Source organism: Leucopleurus acutus (genome assembly GCF_964270905.1).
Source record: "Leucopleurus acutus genome assembly, chromosome: 13".
Classification (NCBI taxonomy): domain Eukaryota; kingdom Metazoa; phylum Chordata; class Mammalia; order Artiodactyla; family Delphinidae; genus Leucopleurus; species Leucopleurus acutus.
The window spans coordinates 74058630-74082837 of record NC_139155.1 but is presented as its reverse complement, the minus strand read 5'-3'; the positions used below and the strand labels follow the sequence as shown (position 1 = coordinate 74082837).

The following is a 24208-nucleotide window of genomic DNA, read 5'->3' as shown; positions in this document are numbered from 1 at the left end:
GTTGGTCAGCGAGGACGGCACCAGGGAGCCTGTGACCTCACACGTGGGCCTGCCAGGAGTGCATGGGCATCAGCAGTTAGGGCTGGTAGTAATTTGAAGGGGATGAAGGGGCAGGAAAAGCCCCCTGTGGCCAGGATGTTAGGCTGGAGAGCTGGCAAGCTGAGGCCACCCCAGGGTTTGGTGGGGGGTGGGTACCGAGTGAGAGGTGCCCACCCAGACCCAAGGGGACACAGGAAGCAGGACAGAGAGGGCCGGTCACAGGCAAGGCTGAGCACTGGTGTGGGCTGGCAGGCTGGGTGGAGAGGCAGACAGGCAAGTATCAGCTGCGGCCATCCTCTGGGCCCACAGAGACACACCTGGTCTGCGGGGTCAGCCGAGGGAGTAATATTAGTGAGAAGCCAGCCCAAGCCCTGAGGAGACTGGAGGTGCCGCGTGGCTACTGTTGTGTCCCCGCACTGCATCCACACTTGCTGCTTGCTTGGTCGCATCGGGGCAGCCGTGGCTGCAGCCGCTCACTCATCTCATCCCTCATCCTCATCTCTCGTGCTTCCTACATTTGCCACCTCCCCGCCCACCCGCAGCGCCTGGTCAGAGCTGCTCAGCCCCCTCCGCTCTGCCCTCTGCAGGATGACATGCACAGGGTCATTGACCGACAGCTGATGGACACGCACCTGAAGGAACAGAGCCGGCCTGCTGCTGCCCTCTCCAGGGCCCACGGCTCGGGGCGTGGCGATGAGCCCAGCACCGCTGAAGGCAAACGGCTCTTCTCATTCTTCAGGAAAATTTAAACTGGGAGGAGTCAGGCCAGCAAGGATGGGTGCACTGGAGGCGACTGAAAAGGGGGCATGTGAGCAGTGCACCATGTGTGCACACCAGACCCCACCCCCGGGCCAGGCTCAGCAGCCGCGCTGCCCACCCACACAGGGGCCAAGTCGTCCAGGAGGGCCCACTCGGCCTCAGAAGGCTGCTCTCAACAGAGGGATGGGCAGGAGCCTTGTCCCCACTGCCTGGCCACACCCGGCCTGGGCTTCCCTGGGATCCGCTGCTGTTGAGCAGGGCTCGGACTGCCTCCAGAGTGGCCCCTTGGTTGGGCTTTGCTGCTCAGACCTGATGGATCACAACCCACCCCGCCTACCCCTCAATGACTCCCGTGCCCAACTCCAAGCACCGTTGCCCTTCTGCTTTGGAATACGGGGAACAGAAGAAATGGAGGCCCTTTCTGCATGCCTCAGGAGGCCCTGGCTGCCCCCAGCTGGTCTGAGCCATGGGGGCCTAGTCCTGCAGGGCACCAGGCCCCAGCCTGAACCCCACCCTCCAGCAACGCCTGGCCCAAGGAGGAAGCGGCCCCTCACCCGCGTGCATGCACCTCTGCTGGAGCACCTACGGGCCAGGAGCCCCAGCCTGTGGGGCCTGACGGCTAGGGCTACGCTCGCACTCGGCCACAGCGGGCCCTGCCGGGGCTTGGCTGAGGCCACCCCGAGCCTAAGAGGGAGAAGGGCCTGCCCCAGCCCCTGCCACTGCTGCCCTCCCTCCCCCACCCCCTCCAGTGCAGGCCTTCCTCCTCAACAGGGCCCTCTGGAGGCTTAGCCCTCAGCCCTCTCCCCTTCCTGGCGCCAGGGCTGAGAGGGGTCTGCTCCTCCCACAGGCCCCTGGCACCCCTTACCTAGTACAAGTTCTTGGCTCGGCCAAGCAAGTCCAGGCCACAGAATGGCTCCAGAGGTGTCTGTGGTCAGCCATTCCACCTCAAGGGCAGTGTTGGCACCACGGGGTGGACACCTCCACATGCTGCCCACCAGGCCCACAGAAGGACCAACCCGGCGACCCGACTCCTGATCCTTCCTCAGCGACCACTTCACCTTCTCTGCTGAGGCCCTGACTCAGAGGCACCCGGACTGAGCCAGCCCGCAAGCCGCTTTACAAAGGCTCGTCTCCCTCCCTCACAAGGGAAAAGCACAGCAGGGATGAGTGGAAAGAATGTACCTATAGATATGTACATACCACAGTGCTGTAATTTTGTATGTAGCAATCATGTAAATACATGTATGGATTTTATAATATACATATTATATATGAATCTATAAAGGCATATTTTTAGAAAAACAGCACACCACTGCTTCTTTTGAAAATAGTCTCAAGAATAAATTGAATTTCTACAGAGCTTCTCGCCTCAGTCACTGGGTACCTAGAGGGGGGGTGTTTGGGCAGAATGCAGCTTTACGTTTTCGAACCGCTGGCTGGCTGGCTGGCTGGCTGTGAAAAGGCAGTGATAGTGAGTCACCCATGCACCTGGGAGGTCACCTCATGCGTTGGTGCAAAATCAGTGGATTCAGCCAGGAAAAGGCACCTCCCCTGGAGAGTGGAGGCAGCCCATCAGTGACAGTTGTTTTGTGAGCAGTGACCCAAGGCACCATGTCTACGCCCACCCTGGCCCCGGGCTCCCTGCCAGCGCCGCAGCTGCCCAGCTACAGGCAGGCCCTGCCAGTACCGCTTACCAAGCCGTGAGCAGATCCAACAGCTTGGCAGAAACTCTGAGGCAGAAAGAAATCACTGTAGGCAAAGCTTCCACTGCATCCTTCTGGGCACACGGAGAATAAACATGGCATTTCCCCTGGCATCTTACCACATGTGCTCCCGGCCAGAGGGGAAGCTCAACCTGGACCCACCTTTCATCGAGAAAACAAACTTGGCTTCTGAAAGCATCCCTGAGCCTTGATGGGCACCTGTGCAGGACTCAGACCAGAACAAACAAGAGCTGGACACAATGGGTGGGAAGCAGCCAGGCCCACCCAGAGCACAGCTGGAGGAGAGGAAACAGACCCTGGAAGAAAATCTGGCAGCTTGAACCTTTATTTTTAGTATTTTTTTAAAAAGCATAATTAGAAACTTTCAATACAGAAATAATCCTAGCAAACCATTTAAAAGTTTTGTTGTTCAACAGGAATTTCACATCAGGTCCACCAGGATGCCGGTCCAGCCCTGAATTCCCCCTCCCCCACCCCCCATTCATGTGTGTGACACTCAGCGGGACAGGCACACTGTCATCACCAAATCACCCCACCACCTGGGTCTGGATGTCCAGTTGCCAGAAGCCACAGTGGCTTCTAGCCTGGGCTGGAAACTTCCAGGACCCCCTCCTCTTGCCGCTTGAATTTGCAAGCACTGCCACACCAGTGTCACCTCAGAGCCGAGCTGTGGCCCACCCAGGAGGCCTGAGCTCTCCACACCCTCCACGGGACCTGTGGTCACCAGGACGGTCCTGAGGATGGAGACCATGCTGTGGCTCTCAGCACCCCAACCAGACAGGGCTACCTGCTGTCACCCCCACAGCACCGCCTTCCCAGGCCCAGCGCTCCCACCTCATCCTGTGGCTCCAAAGTGAAGGCCTGTCACACAGAACTATGGGCTTTTGGCAGTTTGGGGAAGTGGAGAGACAGGACACAAGAAACCCCCAGTTTTTTACTGATTGAAAACCCATCAACAGTGACATGGAAAATGTGCAGTGAGATCTGTGATGTGATTGTCCAATCAGGGCTTGGCCTGGAAATCACCTAGGAAAGGAAATCTCGTAAAACACATCATGGTGTTGAAATAAATTATTCCCAGGTTACGTGATCCTTTTAGAGGAAAGGTGAATGAAGCGTCTCGAGGGGGTGGCGGTGACAGTCATCAAGTGCAGACGACCCTGGTTTCTCCTCCAGGGCACCACGGTGGGTCAGAGCTGGCTCCCAGCCCCAGCGGCCATTCCTTCCCATTCACTAAGAAATCCTCATGCTACCTTTGTACTAAAACAGTCCTGTCAGTGATCCAAGGCTGCCTGCGTGCAGCTCAGAGACATTGTCCCCACAGCCCAGCGGCCCCTGGCACCCACTCCCCACACTCAAAGGTGCCTGGGGCTGCATCGGAGACCCACGACTCAGCGGGAGGCCCTGGGCCGACAGAGACCGGGGTGGAAGGCCCCTCCTTCCCCACCAGCAAACCACCGGGAAGGCAGAGCCGCTCGGCCAAGAGCCCGGCTCCACGATGACAGGAAGCCATTCAGTTTTTCTAAAAACACTGGACCCAAAGTGGGGCGGCCACAACTTTTGCTGCTGTGCCAACCAAACCTCAGTAAGAGAAAAAGAGTATGAGGAACTTAATTCATTTGATTTGGCTTCATTTTTCTTTATCTGTTAAAATGATGCTCCTTAGTCCCCCTGCAAGCCCATCCCTGCACAAACACACCCCTACCTTTCTGTTGGAACCAAAACAGGTTGGTATATAAATTAGAAGCCACGGCTCCCTTGGGTTTGTAGCTCAGAGGCATCTGGAAGGCAGGACAAGAAATCCGTTGGCCAAAGGGCAGGAGTGACTCCTTCTGTGGAAATGAAAGGCCAGGCCTCTGATGGGAACCCCAGGCCCACTTCAAGGCCAGGTTTCCTCAGCTGCCAGAATGGTTACAGGACGGGATGGAGAGGGGAGGGAGCTGGGCCGGCAGAGGCCCTGAACAGGGGTGAGCCCCTACATGCCAGGGACAGACACCGACAGCCTGCAGGAGAGAACGAGTCACGTGGAGCCCACTTCACCAGCCCAGGTTGGCAAAAGGTATGTCTAGCATGTAATCCTGTCCCCTCAGGAAGCTGCTGGCAGTAAGTTGGGGTTGGGTGGGGAGGGGGTGTCGCAGCAGGCTGGCATTAGGGAGGCAAGAGCCAGAGCAGGACAAGGGTGATGCGCTGGTTAAAGCAATATACATTATGTACAAACTCCGGTTAATCAGTCCGCTTGGCTGGCAGCGTCCTCGCCGGGCCCAGGCGCCTTGGCCGGGGGGCAGGGGCGCCAGAAGGGAAGGGCAGGCTGTCCAACACCTTCTTGGCACTCGATGGGGGAGGGGAGGAAGTGCCGATGGCGCCTCCCGGTACAAAAACGTGGAGAGAATTCTTTAAATAACGGCACGAAACAGTGTCCCCCAGGAGAGGAGCCCCCTGGCCTGGGGCAGGGGGAGTGGCCGCAGTGCAGTCTCTGCAGTGGACTGGGGGCATTAGCAGCAGCGTTTCTTTCGTTTACTGTTCTTCGTGAGCTTCACCACATCGTTCTGTTGTTGCTGTTGCTGTTTCGCTAAGTTGTCTTTCTTTGCTCGGAGGACCAGCTCTGTGATGCAGTTGAACATCTGTGAGGGTGAAGGAGGCAGGGCAGGCCTCAGACCAGCGTGGAGGCCCCATCACAGCGTGGCCAACTCCCTGCCTCCCCAGGCCCAGCTTTCTAGTTCTACAGGTGAGTTTTTTTTGTATGTGTGTCTTCAAACCCTATCTAGAAGGAGGTGGTGAATTATAAAGGTCAAAGAGGAACAACATCAAAGACCTTTGAGCTACGTCTCAGGGAAGGGGTTTTCCAGTCTTTCTCTTAAAGGAGAAAGAACTCCTTTCCTTCAGTTGGACTCCAGACAACACAGATAAAGGTGCCCCTGCGACGGACCAAAAGCACCCAGAGCCTGCCCGCTCCACGCTACCTCCCTGCACACCCTGCCTAGAACCTTCCCCGGACCACCCCACAGCTCTCCTCCACTTCTGGGAAAGGTAGCAAGTACGTGACATAGTTTGCTTCACTCATTCCCGCAACCCGGGAGGCAGAGGCTCTCACCCCACCCTAATCTACAAAAGCAACAGTGGAGCGTGGAGAGGACTCAGGGCCCCGCCACAGGCCCCTAAGTGGAAAAGCCCACACTGTGACCCTAGCCTGACGCAGGCGCCCGGGGTCCCTGCAATCAGGCAGCCCGAGCCCAGGATGCAGTGGGATCTGGCGCCCCTGGGCTCCACACCCCACAGGCAGGACCCTCCTGAAGCCATGAGGGCAGCCAGCCTGGGCTTGTGGCAAAAGGTCCTGCTTTTCTCCAAAGACTCACAAGCGCTTTCCAGCAGCTGCAGCATTAAGTGACAGGAGGCTGCCCCAGTCTAGAGGCCCAGCCAGTCTGAGGGGATGTGCCTCCCCAGATGCCTTTGGGGGCTCGCCCGGACACCCACCCAAGCAAGCTCTGGAGGCCACAGGAAAGCTAGCTGGTCTCTACAGGAGGCCAAGGCCCCAAGGAAAGCCAGAGAGCAGGAAGAGGTGACAGTGGGGAGGGACGGGGAGGCAGAGGACTGAGTGGACACTGTGCACGGCTGTGGTGTGGAGCACGTCATAGTTTGACTCAGCTTCTCACGAGCTGGAACCTGTTTCCCATTTGAAACATGGGACTAATTTACCTCAGAGGACTGTTGAGATATGAGGTGGCACCTGTAAAGAGCCTAGCACAAGGCCTGGCACACACAGGAGGCACTCATTCAACGGCCGTTACTGTGATGTTTTCTGTCGGCCACCTGGATGCCCCGGGCAGGCCAGGGTGGGGCAAGGAGGCCATGGTGGTGGAGCAGAGCTGGGCCGTGCTCACCCCCTGCCCCTCCGGCGCAGGCCTCACCTCTTCCACGTTGACATTCTCCTTGGCGCTGGTCTCAAACAACTGGATCCCCATCTGCCCGGCGAATTTGTAGGCGTCTTCTGTCTCCACCACCTTCCGCTCAGGGTCGTCATTCTTATTCCCCACTTCAAGGCAAAGCAGGGTCAGCCCAGCCCCGTGGGAACGCCCTGCCACCCTCCATCCCACTGTCTACCCTGCTGGGTCCAGCCTCACCTAGTATCCGGCACACGTCATCACAGTTCTGGTTGATTTCGTGAAGCCACCGCTTGACGTTGACAAAGGATTCGGCGCTGGTGACGTCATAGACCACGATGACCCCGTGGGTCCCCCGATAATATCTGTAGGGCCAGGGTCTGCGTCAGAGCTTCAGCCTAAACAAGAGTAGCCCCTTCGCAGGACCCGCCTGCCCGCATCCAGACAGCGGCTGGGAAACGGCGAGGGGGCGAGTGCTTTCCCCCAGCACGCCTGGTGTCTCCTCTCCCTCCGGCCTCGGCTGGACATCCAGAGCCCAGCCAGCAGGTAGGACGCCGGCAGCACTGCTGCTCATGCTGCTCCCCAGGCACGGTAAATGGGGAGCGCTCGGCCCTGCGGTGGCCAACCAAATCGTTCAGAGGCTGCCAACAGCTTGAAACTTCTTTGAAGTTGTTTTATTTTTAAAATTCAGGCGATGTTTGCATTTGACATCATATTACCACTGTCCTCTTTTTAACATTCAAAACTTTTTTCTGTCCTCAAATCTGTCATAGTAAAATGCCATTCCAAGAACACGCACCACTTGTGAAGCCTGCCAAGGTCTGTTCTCACTCCCCTGGGGGCAGGTGGGCACCTCCCCTCCTGCCACTCCAGGCTCATCCAGGCCGGGGGGCAGGTAGGGCATGGAAATGACCTGGGCATCAGGACGCATCCAAAAGCACAGACCCCGGCGCCTACGGTCAGCTGGAAGGTCTGCAAGGCAGGAGGATGTGAACATTCCTCTCCAGACGCCACATCCCCCTTCACTCACATGGTTCAGGAGGACAGATGGAGGACATCAACCCTGGAAGGAAGAGGACAGAGCCTCACACTTCTCCAGAGCGCCTTCACTGACCCAGTAGCCAGGTGACACCCCTTACCCTGACACGTCACATCACCCAGCACTGCAGAGATTCTCACTCACCAGGGGTTTCTGAGAACAACGAGGGTAAGAACCACTGCCTGCAACAGGCCGTGCTCACGGGTAGACGGGGACTCCCCCCCGACCCAGCCCATAGCGCCTCTGCCCTCCCGGGGCTCATCAGGGCCCCAAGCCCGTAGGAAAGCAGCCCCTCCCAGGTGGCGGTTCTGAGGCACCACAGGCTGCACGAGGATGGGGCCGGCCAGGCTGGCAGGTGCAGCTGTGCTCTCACCTGCCTGCCCGTCAGCACTCTGGCCGACCCATCACAGTCGAGGCCCGATCACAGGACACAGGTCAAACGAGCTCCATCTATGAAAGGCTGTGGGGCCCTGGGAAGGTTACTGCGTGCACCTCATGGCACCTCGGTTTCCTCATCTGTAAAATGGGGGTACTAGGACTCTTGGGGTGGTTGTGAGGACTAAGGAGATAATACATATTTCCACAAGGGCCAGCTCTTTATTATCACTATTACTATTCCTTCAGCGACAATCTGGGCCCCCGACACAGATGGAAGAAAGCCAAGGGACAGCATGGCAGGCAGCAGCGATAGCAGCTTCCCCAGGCCGGCCACCAAGGCAGTGAGAAAAGCCCAGCCTCTCTCACGACCCCGGCTCTCCACCCTCAGACACCCGCTGACATCCCCCAGGAGCTTCATCTGCCCGCAGCTCTGCCTTCCTGGGGACACAGCGCCCTGCCCTGGGGAGCCCGAACAATCAAGCCATCCAGGCCCTGCCCCTCCCTGCCCCCTAGAGCACCAGGTCATCACCTGGGTCCACCTGGTGGACACCCACCTGAGCAGGTGCAGGAGAGCATGCCGGGAACCGGTGAGGACAGATGATTGTCCCCCTCCAACAAAGGACATGCGAGCAGTGGACTGTGTTTCCAGACCCTCCTTTGCTGAAGACAGTTGAAGATGCCAAGAAATACCTACAGCCGCGGCCCCAGCACAAGCCCCCACTGCTCCCCGGGACCCTCCGCCTTCTCTGGGACCCAGGCAAGGGGGTGTCACCCGAGAGAACCAGTCCGGAGCTCAGAGCTCGGGCGAGGAGGGCACCGGTGTGCTGGGCTTCCACCTCCTCCTGCATCAGTCATCACGTCCACGCGCCACAACTTGGCTCTATGCCAGCACAGCGCCGGTGCTTCACACCCACGACCTTACTGATCTTTGCCACACCTGGTACAAGACAGGAGGGTCACCACGTCACCAGTGAGGATGTAAGGCTGAGTGGAGTGAACTGCTGCAAGCCACAGCCTGGGTCTGAGCCCAGGGCCAGGTATGGAAGGGGCTTCCCGGCCTCCGCCTCGCCCTCTGCCCTCAGCACCCCACCCCAGCCCATGCCCCCAGCCACAGCTCAGGGTCAGTGAACCCCAGCCACCAGGAGGCAAGAAACAGTGAGGGGGACAACAGGGCGTTCTCAGCAGGCTAACAGGATGCAATTTTAGTTTCTCTTTTAATGCCCTGAATCAGAAAAGGCCACGTTATTGCCCCCCGATTGCCCCAATCCTTGGAAGAGAACAAACTCCTGAAACAAACTCCAGACTCCTTCCCTCAGCCCCCAGGCAGGCCGACTGGCGTGCGGCACTCCCCCTTCCCGTGCAAACCCAGATTGCCTGCAGGCAGCGGAGTTCTCCCCCAGAGGATGAGTGAGGCAGTTCACCCTCTTCCCAATGCCCTGGAAGGAGCTGACCTCAGGATGGCCGGCCGGGCAGGGCCGTGCTTCTCTGCTGAAAGGGCTCAGGCTCCCCCGCCCCACTGCCCTGCCTGGAGCATTTCTTGTGGCCACAGGCCCAGTATCCTCAGATGCCCTGAATTCCCTGACTGGTTTTAACCCACAGGAGGCACCAGAGCATCTGCCGTCTGCCTCAGCCCCGGCCCCAGTCCCTTGGCCGTGGAGGGCCAGCAGAGAGCAGAGCTGTGGACCAGTTAAAGGCAAGAGCTTCGGCATCAGCCAGACCTCAGTTCAACTCCTAACCAAGCAAGCTAGGTTACTTCACCCTCTCTGGGCCTCAGTTTTCTTGTCTGTAAACTGGAGATAATCACAGGACTTTTTATCAGGATTAAATGAAATGAAGCAGGTAAGGTCCTTGGCGACAGTCCCAGCCCAGAGAAAGGATATCTGGGGGTCAGTGCCCGTTCCTCCCAACCCCGACAAGAGGTCTTGGTCTTATTCAGGCCTAGATGCTTGGGCTGCCCAAAGCTCATGATGTCTGTCCTACCCCAAGGACCCCCTGACCCCAGCTGCCCTCCTTAGCTGAGGCCTCATTGGCAGCTGCCAAGACACAAGGGGGCTCAGGCAGCTCATCGGGAAGTCGTTGCAGAGACCTGCCTTGGGCAGCCCCCAGGACTGGGGACCCCCGGGGTCTCAGGGAGTCACAGATCCTGGCTCGTGTGCTCACCACAGGGCTGGCCCAGTGACAGAAGCCTGCCCCCGCTCCAGGCCTGCTCAGGCTCTGGCCCCTTGAAGCCCCTTGACCAGGGCCACCCATCCACCCAGCTGGCATCCCTGCACACCCCGACACTCCCAGCCACCACCGTGGGGGGCTCTTCGACCCTCACACTTTCCACCCCTCAGGTCCTGAGCCACCTCTTAGATGGGTGGCCAGCTGGGGGTCTGCCCCATTTTCACCCTGCCGGGAGGAGACAACACTCCCCCATGCCTTCCCAAGAGCCCCACTCACACAGGCTCTGCTGGGGGAGGCAAAGGAGAGGCCGATGGACGAAGCGACTACTCCAGGCCAGGCGCTGGCTCCTGCTCTGCACACAACCCAGTGTGGAGCGCAGGCGCTGCCCATCACAGGGAGCAGGACCCCCTCGGAAGCTCCCTCGTTTGTAAAACAGGGATGATGAGAGTACCAGCTGCAGGGAGCTCAATGGCATCATCCATGTTCACACGTGGATGTCCCCAAGCACATTGGACTTGGCATTAAAGCAAATCCCAAAGACAAGCCCCCTGGGAAACTGAAGCATAGAGTTTAGGCAACTTGCCCAAGGTCACACAGCAGAGCAAAAATGTAAATTCCCAAGTGTCTGCCTTCATAGCCCTGCTCTTTCCTGGAACCTGTTCCATTAACCAACAGCCACTCCACAGGACCCCTGCTGTCTGGCGCTCCAGCTAGGTTTTCCTCCTGTTTACAGCTAAGAATTACAAAGGTACTGCAGCAGCAAAGGAGGACAGCCCTCAGCGTGAGCTGGGTTCCCAGTAGACAGCTTTGGGGAGGAGGGGCCACCCAACGGCCTCCTACCTACCAGTGCTCCTTCCAGGCCTCCCAGCAGAGGGAAGCCCCCTCCCGGAAGTCAGGGTGGTGACGGGAGCCTGCACGGCTGACCCCACGACCCCGGCTGTCACAGCTGACACCTAACAAGAGCACTGTCATTGCCTAAGTGTTTCACCACCTGGCAAAGCCAACATCACCACTGCTACCCCATTTTAAAGACAAAGGAACCAAAGGCCAGAGGGTCAGAGGACTGGTGCGCGCTGTCCCACCACGCCCCCTCCTCTTCTTGCAGCCTCAGGAAGAGGAAGGACCCCACTTGACGCCACCCACTGCAGCCGGCAAGGAGCTCACCTCCCAACAGTCGCGGGGGCCCGCCCCAGTGGCATTTCTATCGTGACCCGGCACTAGTGGCTGAACTGTGTCTGAATGTCGGTGGCAAGGGGTCTGAGCAGGAGCGGGGCTGGCCTGACTCACGTGGAGGTGATGGTGCGGAAGCGCTCCTGCCCGGCCGTGTCCCAGATCTGCAGCTTCACTTTCTCCCCGTTGATCTCCACAGTCCGAATCTTAAAATCCACTCCGATCGTGGTGATGTAACTGCCTGCACACACACAGATGTTAGCAGGGCCCACAGGCCGCCCTGGTCAGACCACGCCCTAAATGGCACAGGTGACCCTGGGCTCCACTGTCCCGCCCCGCTCACTCCAAGTGCCTGGAGGACACAGCCCTAAACAAAAAAGACAAAGTCCGAGCCCCAAGGTGAGGGCAACAGACAGGATACAATGAAACAGTGATAAAGAAGACAATTTCAAGAGCAACGAGTGCCACAGAGAAAATAAAACAGGGGACGTGACTGGGGGGAGGGGACATGCCCCTCTACTAGAGTGGCCGGGGCATGGACACGTTCACTGTGGCCTGGGAACGGTGGGAGCCTATGATGCATTAACATTTTAAATGACCCACAAAATTAACTTCCTGAAACATAAACAAGTCATATGCACACTACTATATGTAAAATATATATATCTATATACAAATAAAATAGATCACTAATAAGAACCTATTACATATATATAACAGGAAACTACTCTGTAATACTCTGTATGGGAAAAGAATCCAAAAAAGAGTGGATATATGTATTTGTATAACTGATTCACTTTGCTGTACAGCAGAAAGTAACACAACAGTGTAAATCAGCTATACTCCAATAAAAACTAAAAAAATAAAACTAAGTCCCGCCCTGCAATTTGAAAAACACTGCTCCAGGCAGAGGAGATGGCAGCAAACGTAGCAGTGGTGTATGGGGGGGGGGCACACGGAGGGAGGCAGGTTCGGGGTGGAGGTGAGCAAGGCCAGATCTTGGCCTTTGTGCCATTTTCAAGAGCTTGGACTTTCTCTTTTGTGTGTGACAGGGAGGCATTGAAGGGTTTAATCCAAGCATGAGAGCTGCATTGTAAATAGCTCTCTTGGGGCATCTGTGTGAAAGATGGAGTTAAAGAGAATTTTTGGCAACAGAATAGTCCTGTCCAGGCTTACAAAGGCCCGAATGCTAGAAGAGCCCATGTTCTCACTCCATTTGGAGCTGACAGTGTGACCCGGTGCCACAGACAAGACACACACACAACTGACTCAAGTGTGTAGAGTGGATAGGAAAGGTCAAAGTTCAAAGTGGGGTGGAGATCAAGGAAGGCTCTCGGGCACAAGTCACATTTAGACCTGGCTTGAAAGAATAGGTATGATTTCAAAGGCTGAGATTAGCTGGGGGAAAGACATCCCACCCAGAAGAAAAGAACTGAGGCAGCACAGAGGACAAGGCGGCATCTGGCTCTCTGTGGGGACTGGATTACACCAAGAAGAGCAGCCCAGCACCTAGTGCTGTGGGCACTTGATACACAGCTGATGGCTGAATAAGTGAGCGAGCTAGTGAAAACACAAAAAAGCATGAACAGACAGCATGAGGTAGGAAGCTGGAAAGGTGAACTGAAGATAGATTATGAAGGCCAGTGGTTTTCAACAGAGGATTGTTGAGTCACCCCCCAGAAGACACTTGGAAATGTCTGGAGACATTTTCGGCTGTCACAACTGGGAGGGGGAAGGGTGCTGGCATCTAGTGGGTGGAGCCCAGGGATGCTGCTCAGCATCCTTCAATGCACAGGACAGTCGCCACAGCAAAGAACTACAGGGCCCAGAGCATCAGTGGTGCTACAGTGGAGAAACCTTGCTGTGAACTCTGCTCACTTGAGAGGACCGCTGAGGTTTTTAAACAGAGGAAACCCTGCCAGAGACATGCATTAGCAAGATAAACTCAGCAGTCTGGTACGGGATGGGCAGGAGCTGCTGTAATGCTTCGGGCTAGAACCAACAGCAGTCTGAACTGGTAGTAGAAATGGAAAGGAGGAGAGAGGTTGCAAAAGAGAACCCTCCAAGAGTTGAGAGCTGACAGGAGGGGGAGTCAGAGGGACATAAGGAGGAAGAGGAATGTTTTCCAGCGCAGTGAGAAGTGCCCACTAGTCACCATTCTCGAACAGGAGACAACGACAAACCCCTGGTGTTTACTGAGAGATTACTTAGTCCTGGGGAATCCTCGCAGTAACCCTACGTGGGAGGGATGGGGATCGGTCCCACTTTTAAAGATGAGCTGAGACTCAGTCACACTCATGGTCACATAGAGAAGACAACTCTTTCCAATGTCATGCCACCAGGGGTGTGCAGGGCCACTGTCAGGAGAAACCCACCTCTCCCTTCCTCAAGAGAGAGGCATCCACCATGTAATCATTTCCTAAGTGAAGCTCGCCCCTCAATTGCATCACGGGAATTCCCAGAGGTAGTCACACATCAGTCCTCGATCAGAGAGGCCAAGACAGCCCAAAGCCTCTGCACTGAACCTGATGTGCTCGACCAATGAAAATGTGCCCCACTTCACCAGTGATCAGGGAAACACAAGACTGAACAAGCAGCACTTTTTGCCTATCAGCTGAGCAAAAATGAACACCACTAAGACCTAGTACCTATCAGTATTGACAAGGGGCTCTTTAGACCCCTTCAACTTAGTACAGCTTCTGTGAAAGGCGAACTGGCAGTACCTGTGAAAACTTTAAAAGCACATACCCCCTGACCTAGTAACTCCACTTTTATGCAAGAATAAACACACAGTGTGTCCCAAGAAATACAGCACCACTTAAAATAGAGGCAACTAGAAAGCATGCACGCATCAAGAACACTGTTATGAACAATGTGCATCCCTGAACAGCCCAGGAAGCTGCACAGCCATTCAAAAGTACCACAGGTCTGCATGTAGACGTGCAAGGATGATCCTTGATATGCCGAGGGGAAGGCAAGTGGCCGGCCCACAGCGTGTGGAGTCGAGTGAGAGACACATCACACTGAGCAGAGGCTACCAGGGTACCCAGGATGGGGGTGGGGCAGGGGGTGGGGAGCAGTGCTCCTTTTTCACTGTATTGAGCCTTCCTGTTTGACACTTTATACAGGCATGTCCTAACTTGTCTTTTTCTTTCTTTTTTAAATGTTAGGACACAAAAAAGACCCTGAGTAGAAAAAGGATGGGCCTGCAGGAGGATTTTTTTGAACAAGATAGATGAAGACCGACCACAGAGACTTCTAACCTACGCCCCCTCCTCCTCCTCCCCTGTCTGGCAATCAGAATGAGGACTTTTCTGACGTTAGGCAGAGGCCAGGGTGTTCTGGCGCCAGGGGAAGGGATGTTAAAACCAAAACACCCGGCAGCATCCCAGCGGCACACTCACCTGAGAAAGTGTTGTCTGCAAAACGTAACAGTAAACTGCTCTTGCCGACACCTGCAGGGGAGAAAGCAGGAAATGAGAGGAGGCCCGGGTCCCCACTCCAACCCCTACCCCTCTTCAGGGAGATGGTCCCGAGTCCTAACTCTTCAGAGGCAGAGCAGCACCCATCTTCCTCCCCAACCAGCCTGCACCAGAACACCTCTCCCCTTGGATCTCTGACCTCTTCCTCCATCTCAGTGTAAGACACGAGCTGGGCCCGTGTGAGGGCCAGGCCCAGCAACCCCAAGGAAGAGACCCAACGACGGACACGAAGCAGGGGAAGGCCGACCAAGGGATACTGGCCCCAAGGTGTGTCTAGAATGCAGTCCCTGGAAAATGCACATCCCATGTGGAGCTTCGGTTTGGTGAGAGACAAGGGGCTGCATGGCTGCAAAGCACCCTGGAGATCTTCAGGGCTATTCTGCACATGAAGAAAGTGAGGCGCAGACAACTTGAACCGACTGTCGGCCACCTTCACCCCGGCTGATGCCACGGGTGGCTACATGGGCGGCGAGGGGGGCGCCCGCCTGACACCCCTCAGCTCGGGGTGCTCAGACCATTTCACTTCCCACAGTCTCTCCTGTTCCAAGAACAGGCAGAACCGTCATAGGGGTGGCTTCCCTTTACTTCAACACACGGCAGCTTTAGCCTCCAGGTGCACCTGTCCTGTGCCCTGTGTCCTCCTGTCTCCGCCCTTGCCCTCCCCCCAAGCCAGCTGGGTCAACCGAGCACAGAAGGAAAGCACTAGCACACGCAGGGCACTGCGTGTGGCCGGCACTCGGATGTTCCTGCAAGTCCAGCTGCATCTATTAAGATGAGGTATCAGAGGCTCCAAGAAGCTACACGGCTAGTCTAGGGGCCTCGGCAGGGGCGTGGAGCTGGATCTGAATCCAGGGCTGTCCACCCTGGAGCTCCACGGCTCTTGCCAATACATGCTGCTTGGGAGGTCTTCTTGCATCTGCTTCGGGAAGTGGAACAAAAAAACCCAAAGTGGCTCCTGTGTCCCATGCCTGTCAGAGTCTTAGCAGCAGTGCTATCAAAGCTAGACAAGAGAAGATCTTAACCCAGGGTCTCAGACCCCACGCCTACACCCCCAGCTAAGAGCGAACTTTGAGTGTGTGTGCCTGGCTGTGGGGAGGAACCCATGCGCTCACCAGATACTCAGAGGGAGCTGCCGCTGCCCCATTCCCAGCTGACCCAGGCGTCCTCTCTGGGCAGTCCTCTCTGACGATCTCCTCTGGGGACCTCTCCAAGTGGGTGAGTCGCCCAGCGATGCCCAGAAGAACTTGTCTCATGGAGTGAACCGGGGTCTGACCATCCTGAAGACAGGCTGGGCGCAGCTCTGAGCAGACAGGTGCCGCAGCCCCGGTCCCCGCCGCTCAGCCGCAGCCTGCCGCACTGGGGCCACTTCCTCTGCGAGGCTTCCTGCCCAGCCTGAGGAGAGCCCCAGTCCTGGGCTAGTCCCTCACGGCGCTCTGACCAGCGCCAACACCCCATCGGCCCTGCCGGCTCCTTGCTTCCTCCTGGAGCCTCCTGGCCCGCTTACTCAGCAAAAACCTTGTGTCTGGGCCACTGAGCCATGAGTTCCTCTAGGAAGGAGGTCTCGCTCCACTTGCCCTGCACGTTCACGGGGCTGGAAGCTGGGCCCAGCACTCAGTAGGGGCCAACAAAACACTGTTTAGTGAATTTATGACTAAGCCAATGCCAATCACAGACAGCCATGCTACCCAACGCTACAGCTGCAGCAGTAAAAGGAGCCCAAGCAGCAGAGGTGGTCAAACTTTCGGGGGGTGGCAGCATCCTTTTTTTAAGTTAAATGGTATCTGACTCACATACGTCTAAGGGCGGGGGGTGCTCTCTGCGTGAAGCAGGGAAGCAGCAGCGTCCCCCCAGCTTGGCCTCTCCGGGTGCTCTTCATTCACCCCAAGTTCATCTGCAGAGCTGCTCAAAACCACTACAGTCACCACGTCAATGGCTTCTTCAGGCCAGCACCCACCTCTGGCCTTGCTCTCCCCGCTGAAAGGAAGGGAAACCCATGCAGAGAAACACCGTTTCCTAAATACCCCTGAAGAAGCCACCTTAGGAACACACGCTGCTACCATCTACCCTGCAGCACCCGCCCAGGGGAGGAAGTGACGGGTACCAATCTGCCTTCACCACAGCCGAAGTCAGCAGCTTTCCAAGGGCCATGTCCAGCACGCACCCCGACAGGCCAGCCCCATCACCCTCAACCCTGCAGAGAGCACAGGCCCTGGCCCTTGATGCCTCTTGGTAGCAGGGAGACAGATTCTCTCTGCAAAAACCTTACCCCCCACTCTCAGTCACCACTGCTCTCCCTGCATCAAACTCCTTCTTGCCCCTGCCTTCTGCCTCTTGCCCTTGAGGACACAGATGCTCTGGTCCTCAAAATGCCTCCATAGAAGCCCCCACCCTTGGCCGTGCTCCTCCCTTGCGCTCTAGTTCCTTCATCCCTCTTTGCTTCGGTTCTAGACTGTTGGAAACCCTTAGACCTTTGAGTAACGTGTTCTCAGGTTTAATCCTGGCTCAGGAACTAATTCCCTGTATAGGATCAGACAGGTCACACACACACCGCACCCCCGAGCCTCAGTTCACTCATCTGTGAGGTCGAAAGCTTCAATTAGACCTTCAACAGCCACTGCGGCCTCCAGGTTCTAAGGATGAGTCTGGCTGGCCCCATGGATCGGACGAAATGCTGTTACAAATCAGAGCCAATGTCAGAAGAGCATAAGAGAGAGTATACAATCTTAGGCACAAACAAGAGCTGCAAAAGCTGAGGGGTTGTATTCCAGAAGCGTGTACAATGTGGCAGAGTGGGAAGAAGAGCTCTAGATTTATACAGAAAGAAACTTACACTCATTGAGGGCCTACTGTGTGCCAGGCCCCACACCAGCTGCTCACAAAGCGTCATGTGCATTAACTCCTGGAGCTGTGTGACTTGGGGCAAGACAGTCAGCTACCCTGAGCCTTAGTTTCCTTATTTGACAAACCACACAGGCAACGTGTAAGGATCAAATGAGAGCGTGTCTATGAAATCGTTTGAAAAACCTTAAGGAAGCATCACATAAGGAGCCAGGTTCAGGGGAGGGCGTGATGTTAATCTCCTTGCTCAGTTGCCAAAGCTTAGTTTGAACTTCCATGGCTACCATCTCCCAGCCTCATAAGCATCGGGCTTTGAGTATCAGCTCACTGTCAGGAGAAATTAAACTGTAATACATCCATCTCCTCTACACAACGTAGTCCTACACGCTCGGACTGAACAAGGAACCAGGTCACATAAACCTTGACCCAGCGAGTCTTCTCCCACACCTAACTTCTGAGTGAAAAATCAATACACCATGCAAAATGTACAGTGAGAAAGGGGCCAAAACCATCCCCTGGGTCTCACCAGGGAGAAAAGCCAATAGGGTGCATCTTCTGGCTAAGCTTATGCTTTTCATTTTTATATATCAATACACAGGCCCCAGATGTCTTGCAGAGGGATAGGGACCTTGACCATGGTAGCCTGACTTTAACTCCAAAAGGAGAGAAATCACCCTGGTGCCAGCCCCTCAGAACCAAGGTGAGGGCTGAAATCAAAACCTGAAAGGCATAAGCCTCAGGACCCTGTGAAATGCCCAAGGCCATCTCCAAGAGCGAGGCTACATAGCTTGTCTGGTTTTCTTTCATTCAAACCACAAGGAATCCATCCTCCACCTTTCTAACTCCTCCCCCAGCCACAGCTACTCTTCATCTCCCTAGTTAGCCCCTAACTTTTCTCCCTTCCACCAGCAGCCTCAGAAGCCTCAGCCACCCTTCACCTGATCCAAACCACCAGCCACGTCCCAACCCGGCTCCACGGTGAGACCACGACCCACCCACCTTCCTGGTCCAGCTATGACACCGTCACAGCACTCCCACATCAGGGTCTGACAACCCCTTTGATTTGGTCCCCTCTTTTCTTAACAATCCATGGGTTCCACCACCAACCTGGCCCCTGCCTCCAGTAACATGACACTGCTGCCAACACTCAGGTCTGGTCTATAAGTCTGGCACATTCCCAAGCCTCCCTCCCCATCATAAAATCCCAGCACCTCAGCTATGCTCCCATAAACCTCCTGGGGCCTGCCTCCCTGACCCCTTGGTCACCCCATAAACCTGCTTACCTGCCACACTCCAAACACTTCTAAAACCCTCCACCCTGGGACTTCCCTGGTGGTCCAGTGGGTAAGACTCCGCGCTCCCAATGCAGGGGGCCAGGGTTCGATCCCTGGTCGGGGAACTAGAGCCCACACACATGCCACAACTAAGAGTTCCCATGCTGCAACTAAGGAGCCCACCTGCCGCAACTAAGAATTGGCACAGACTAAATAAGTAAATAAATGTTAAAAAAAAAAAACTTCCACTCTTTCTCAGAAACCAGCCTATCTTTTCTTAAGACACTTGATATTCATTCATTCATTCAATAAGTATACATTAGGCATCTACTGAGTGTGAGGCACTGCACTAGGCACTGGAGAGGGAGCTAGGAACTCTACAGGAGTGTATAAATGGTCAAAGCACTTTTGTAATGTTGGCCAACCCACCTCCAACACCCGTCTAGCAGCAGACAGTATGTAACAGCAAACACACACTGAGCACTCACTATGTGCCCGGATCTGTTTTGAACACTGTGTGTGCATTATCTCATTGAATACTCAATCAGCCCAGTGAGGTAGATCCTATTACTATTCCATTTTACAGATGAGGAAATGGAACCATACAGAGGTAATAATGCAGCAGGAATGTACCAGGCCCTGCACAAAGTGCTTTACCTGTCTTACCTCATTTAAACCTCACAGGAATCCCATGAGGCAGGTTCTGGGAATATGCCCATTTTACAGAGGAAGAAACCGAGGCTTACAAAGGCTACTGATAACACATCAACAGCTAACATCTACCTGGAGCTCACTTTCTGCCAGGTCGAGTACTAAGCACTTTTCCAGCTGTATCTCATCCAATACTCACACCACCCACCGAGGCAAGTCCCCACTTCTCAGATGAGGGAACTGAGGCTCGGAAAGGCGAAACAACTCGCCCAAGGTCAGAGTGAGGAAGCTGGTAGCCCCAGGACTAGAACCCAGGTCTCTCCAACTCCAGAGATCGCGCGACTTGACCAAGGTCATACGTGAGGCAGGGACCGGCGCGGCGAGTGGACCGGGCGCCCAGCCCCAAGCCTCGCGCACCCTGCTCCGCAGCCCGGCACCCCAGCCTCACCTCGGCGCGGCCCGGAGCCTCTCCGCGCGCCCCTGGGGCCGCCGGCCGCCCCGCCCTCCCCGCGCGGGCCGGCACCTCCCCGACTGCCTGTCCTCCCCGAGGCTCCTGCGGGCCGCGCCCGGCAGGGCCCACGCCGCCTCCGGCCGCTGCGGCCCTTACCGCTGTCGCCGATAATGAGCAGCTTGAAGAGGTGGTCGTAGTCCCGGGCCATGGCGGGCGGGGGAGGCGAGCGCTAGCGGGCGGGGTCGGTGCTGGCCTCGCGATCCGCAGCTCCCTCCGGGGTGCTCCGGCAGCGGCGGATCCACTTCCCGAACAAACAGCCGGAACTGACAGAAACACCTCCCTCCGCTCCCCCTCCTCCTCCTCCTCTTCAGCAGCCGCCGCCGCTGCCACCACCTCCCTCCTTCCCGCCCCGCCCCGCCACTGCGCAGGCGCAGCGCCTGGCACCGCCTCTGCGCAGCCGCGGTCGCGGCCAGCCGCGCCCTCTCCGCGCTCACGCACTGCGCATGCGCTCTGGAAGGGTCTCGCGGGCGCTGACCGGTCTTCCCTGCGTCCCGTCTGTGAACGTCGCCGCCGCCAGCCCTCCGCGCCCCCCTGCCCGGAAGTCTCGGAGAGCGGAGCTGCGGTTGAAACCTAACTGTTAGAAGCGGAGAGTGCCGGAGAAGCCGGGCCGTGGTCCGGGACGGACTCGCTTCTTCATCTTCAAGACTCGCAAGCGCTGCGGAGAGAGAAAGACTGGCAGGCAGTGACCGGCGGGGCGGCTCTTAGGCCGAGCTCCCGGTTTCTCGGGACTGGGGACTCGGACACTTCGCTCCCTTCTGTCTGGACGCTGCCTCCGGGGTGCTGGCACCGGGCCCTCCACCGTGTCCCGGGGCTGTGGACAGGACGCCTAGGCGGCTGGAGGCTGCGGAGTTTTACAGGACAGGAGCCGGGACGTAGTGTGTTAGGAGTGTGGCCTTTGACGTCAGCGCTGGGGCGAAGTCACATCCCAGCCCTGTGACCTCTTGAAGCCTAAGTTGCCCCGTTGGTAAAGCTGGGTGGGTGGTTCCAGATTCAGCGTCTCTTCCAGCTTGACGCAGAACTTGGGAGATAAATGACCCGGCGTGTAAGATGCACCCCTGGGATCGACAGCAGCAGCTCCCGCGGCTTCAGTTGCACACCATCTACAGATAATACTTCTCCAGATCGCGTGGTAGGAAGACCTGGGCCGCAGAGGTTAAGCGGTATTCGGTTTATCATCAGCCCTAGGGGTTTTTTTTTCCCCCGTTTTAGAGTAAGTTCCTGCGCTAAAAGTAGGACGCGCCTACCGCCATCCTCATTTGTAGAAGGGAAAAAAATTGTTACTTATAAGTTCTGTACAGCCCTGTCCCTTTCTAGTCAAGTACCTGTTGGATATTTCTACTTGTTTTCTCAAACTTCTTTTTATCTTGACTTTATACAGAATACTGCTTGTGGAGTTTTTTTAAATGTACAGAAGCTTACCAAAAAGCACAAGTTACTGTTTTTCCCTCAGACCCACTCCTCACAGGTAACCCCTGTTAATAAGTTTCTTGGATACCTTAAAATGCTTAACAAATATTTTCTGAATGCATAAATGTCCTTCAATGAATTTTCTTTGCCTGTGCAATCACATGTGTATGTAAGTTGCCTTTTCTCTTTAACAACATACTTAAACCTTCTGTCATTTCACAGCAGCGGGGTACTGGCACTCCATCATATGGTGGTATTTAACCACTCTGCTGTTGATAGGCATTCATGTTTATAATTTCTTGTTATTATAAACAGTGTTGCAGGGAAGATCCTTGAACAGCACATGTAGTGTCTGACTCAAACTTTGAGTTTTTCCAGGAGCTGAGAATCAGCCTGGTGATGACAAAAGAACATGGACTTGTGATCCATGTTTTGGATCCCCATGGGATCCAAAAGTACTAGCTGGGAGGGGAGCTATTCATATGATCACTGAAAAAAATGCTTCTTGGTCTGGGAAAGGTTAGTGGGATCGCCTTTGATCCAACAGTTTTAGGAAATATAAGGGAAGAAAGAAGCCTCAGAGTGTTCCCCAGGCAAGCACATCCTCCCCTGACCAGCCAGTGAGGCAGGTCACTCTAGATCATCTTCTCAACCTGCTCTGGAATCAGAGACTTTGGTTCAGATGCTTTAGAATCCTGGCTCCATCTCTTAAAAGCTTCGAGATTTGGAAAAGTCACATCACAATGTCTCAGAGCCCCAGTTTCCTCAGAATAGTTGTAAAGATTAGAGATATGTTTGCAAATTACCTGGCTCATATAGGCATGTGATAAACAGTAACTAATGCTGTTAAACCAAGGTCATTTTCCACTGACTCATTCATGCTTTCGGCCATTTCCTGTTGCAGACTCAAGCACACATGCCCAAGGCAGCCTCCTGATATCAGGACTGTAGGATACTTTGAAGAAGTAGAACAGAATTGGCCATTATCCAGACTCCTGACTTGCCTGCCTTCTGGAAAGCAATAGGCATTAATTCCTTCATTTATTCAAGTTGCCATTTAATGAGTACTCACTATTTATTATGTGCCACAGACTATAGGATAGAGCTTTTCCAATCCAGGAGCTTTCAGTCTCATTAGAGATAAGACACACTCATGAGAAATAAAATATACAAGACAATACAAGAGAGGAAATAGCTGTCAAGCAGCCTAGACTTCAGAGGAGAGCTATCACTTTCAGCTAGAATGATGGGGAAAGGATTTCATCATAAAGATTTCATGATGGAATTGGAATTTAGAGAGCTGTGAATGGCGGGTGTATTTAGATAGCTGCTGTCACAGCTGTAAGGATCATCTATTTTAGCTTTGAGGGAGAATCCCCTGCAGGCCAGGATGTGTGCCTGGCTCCCAAAAATGAAACTGTGAGCACATTTTTCTCTAGAAACATTGTTTTAAATTATCTAAACTACAATTCAATGACTGGAGCTATGTTATGGTAGCTAGATTATAAAGTCTATATTTAGAAATAGACATAAACTTTTGTGATCTGAGGTAAGTAGCAGTTATGTGCCACTGATGGGAAACTTTGTTCCACTGTTCTGAACAGCCAGCTTACAGATGAGCTTTGCAGTACCACCTGTTCATACATTAGAAACTACAATAGGGAAGCATTGAAAGTTCTTGAGCAGAGGAGCAATATCAAAATCTTTGGGGAAAGTTATCTGGTGCAAGCATGCAGGACGGATTTCAGCTGCAGCGCTATAAAGGTTACTGCCGAAGCCCAGGTGTGAGGTAACAGAAGGAAGGGACAGATGCAAAAGATAGTATGCAAACGATATCTACCAAATTAGTGTTTTTTAAAAAATCACATAGGGAATTCCTTGGTGGTCCAGTGGTTAGGACTCTGCACTTCCACTGCAGGGGCCCGGGTTTGATCCCTGGTCAGGGAACTAAGATCCCACAAGCCACATGGCACAGCCAAAAAAAAATAATAAGATAAAAATCACAAAATTTACCTGACAACTGGATTCCTTTGCTAATTCAGTAAGTATTGTGTGCCTACTAGGTGCCAGGCACTGAAGATGTAACAGGAACAAAACAAAGCCCCACCCTCGGGGAGCTTATGGTACAATTGGGGAAGATGAGTCAATGTACATTTGAGGGCTCACTGTGTGCCAGGCACTGATGGAGGAGCTGGAGATGTAGCAGTAAATAAAGCTTTAAAATCCCTGCTTCTGTGGAGCTTACATTCTGAGAATGCAAATATGTGTTAAAAGGAAAAACCAAGGAGTAAGGGGGACAGGAGTGTACACAGGTTTACAGAACAGAAAGTGATGCCGTGGAGGGGTGGGTATATACTGTTCATTCAATAAGTTTGGTTGTGAATGAAAAGAGAAATGGAGTGGCTGGTGAGAACAGTGGGGTGAATAAAGTATTTTTCAGGATAGCGTAGGTAGAGGATTGGCAGCCAGTGAACAGTAAGGACTAAGCAGTAAGGGTAGAAGGAAGATGGGTTAAGAGCACTTTAAAAAGCTCAACTGGCAAAGAGGAGCGTAAAGAAGTGTGGTGTCAGAGGCTGAGGGTAAAGGAGAGGGACCCTCATGCCTGAGGTGCCTCAGGGTAGCAGTAGGAGAGATGAGGGCCAGTGTGGCGGAGGCCTGGAGGGAACCTGTGAAATCCACAATTCAGACTGGTCAGCAATAGATTCTAAAGTTGCTGAAATAGGTATCGAAGGACGAAGCATATGCTGCAATCATGTAATGGGGGAATTCGGTGTAAACAAGAATTGAGAGGGCAGGTACGCTGAATGTCGGACTTCAAATGAGTGGGATGGGGCACCGTCCAACATGCTGGTCCAAGAGGGAAGGACTAAAGGGAACCATCTGGTCTCTCCC

General features: G+C 54.7%; 2 protein-coding genes across 3 annotated transcripts in view; one reads left to right on the top strand and one right to left on the bottom strand.

Moving 5' to 3' along the window:
- The window catches only part of BICDL1 (BICD family like cargo adaptor 1), a gene marked incomplete at its 3' end in the record, with an annotated part of 95578 nt that extends 94790 nt beyond the window's left edge, over positions 1 to 788 (top strand). For both annotated transcript variants that reach the window (XM_082852820.1, XM_082852819.1), the window contains one exon: positions 627 to 788. In XM_082852820.1, the coding sequence (XP_082708946.1) occupies positions 627 to 788 (162 nt within the window). The remainder of the gene's footprint in view (positions 1 to 626) is intronic.
- A 2229-nt stretch (positions 789 to 3017) lies between these two features.
- RAB35 (RAB35, member RAS oncogene family) lies at positions 3018 to 20184 on the bottom strand. The gene is made up of 6 exons (XM_082852776.1): positions 20006 to 20184; positions 14558 to 14608; positions 11271 to 11394; positions 6641 to 6765; positions 6428 to 6552; positions 3018 to 5143 (listed from the first exon to the last, which is right to left on the bottom strand). The coding sequence occupies exons 1-6, from the start codon at positions 20055 to 20057 to the stop codon at positions 5015 to 5017; spliced, it is 606 nt and encodes a 201-aa protein (XP_082708902.1). The 5' UTR covers positions 20058 to 20184; the 3' UTR covers positions 3018 to 5014.
- Positions 20185 to 24208: the final 4024 nt, after the last annotated feature.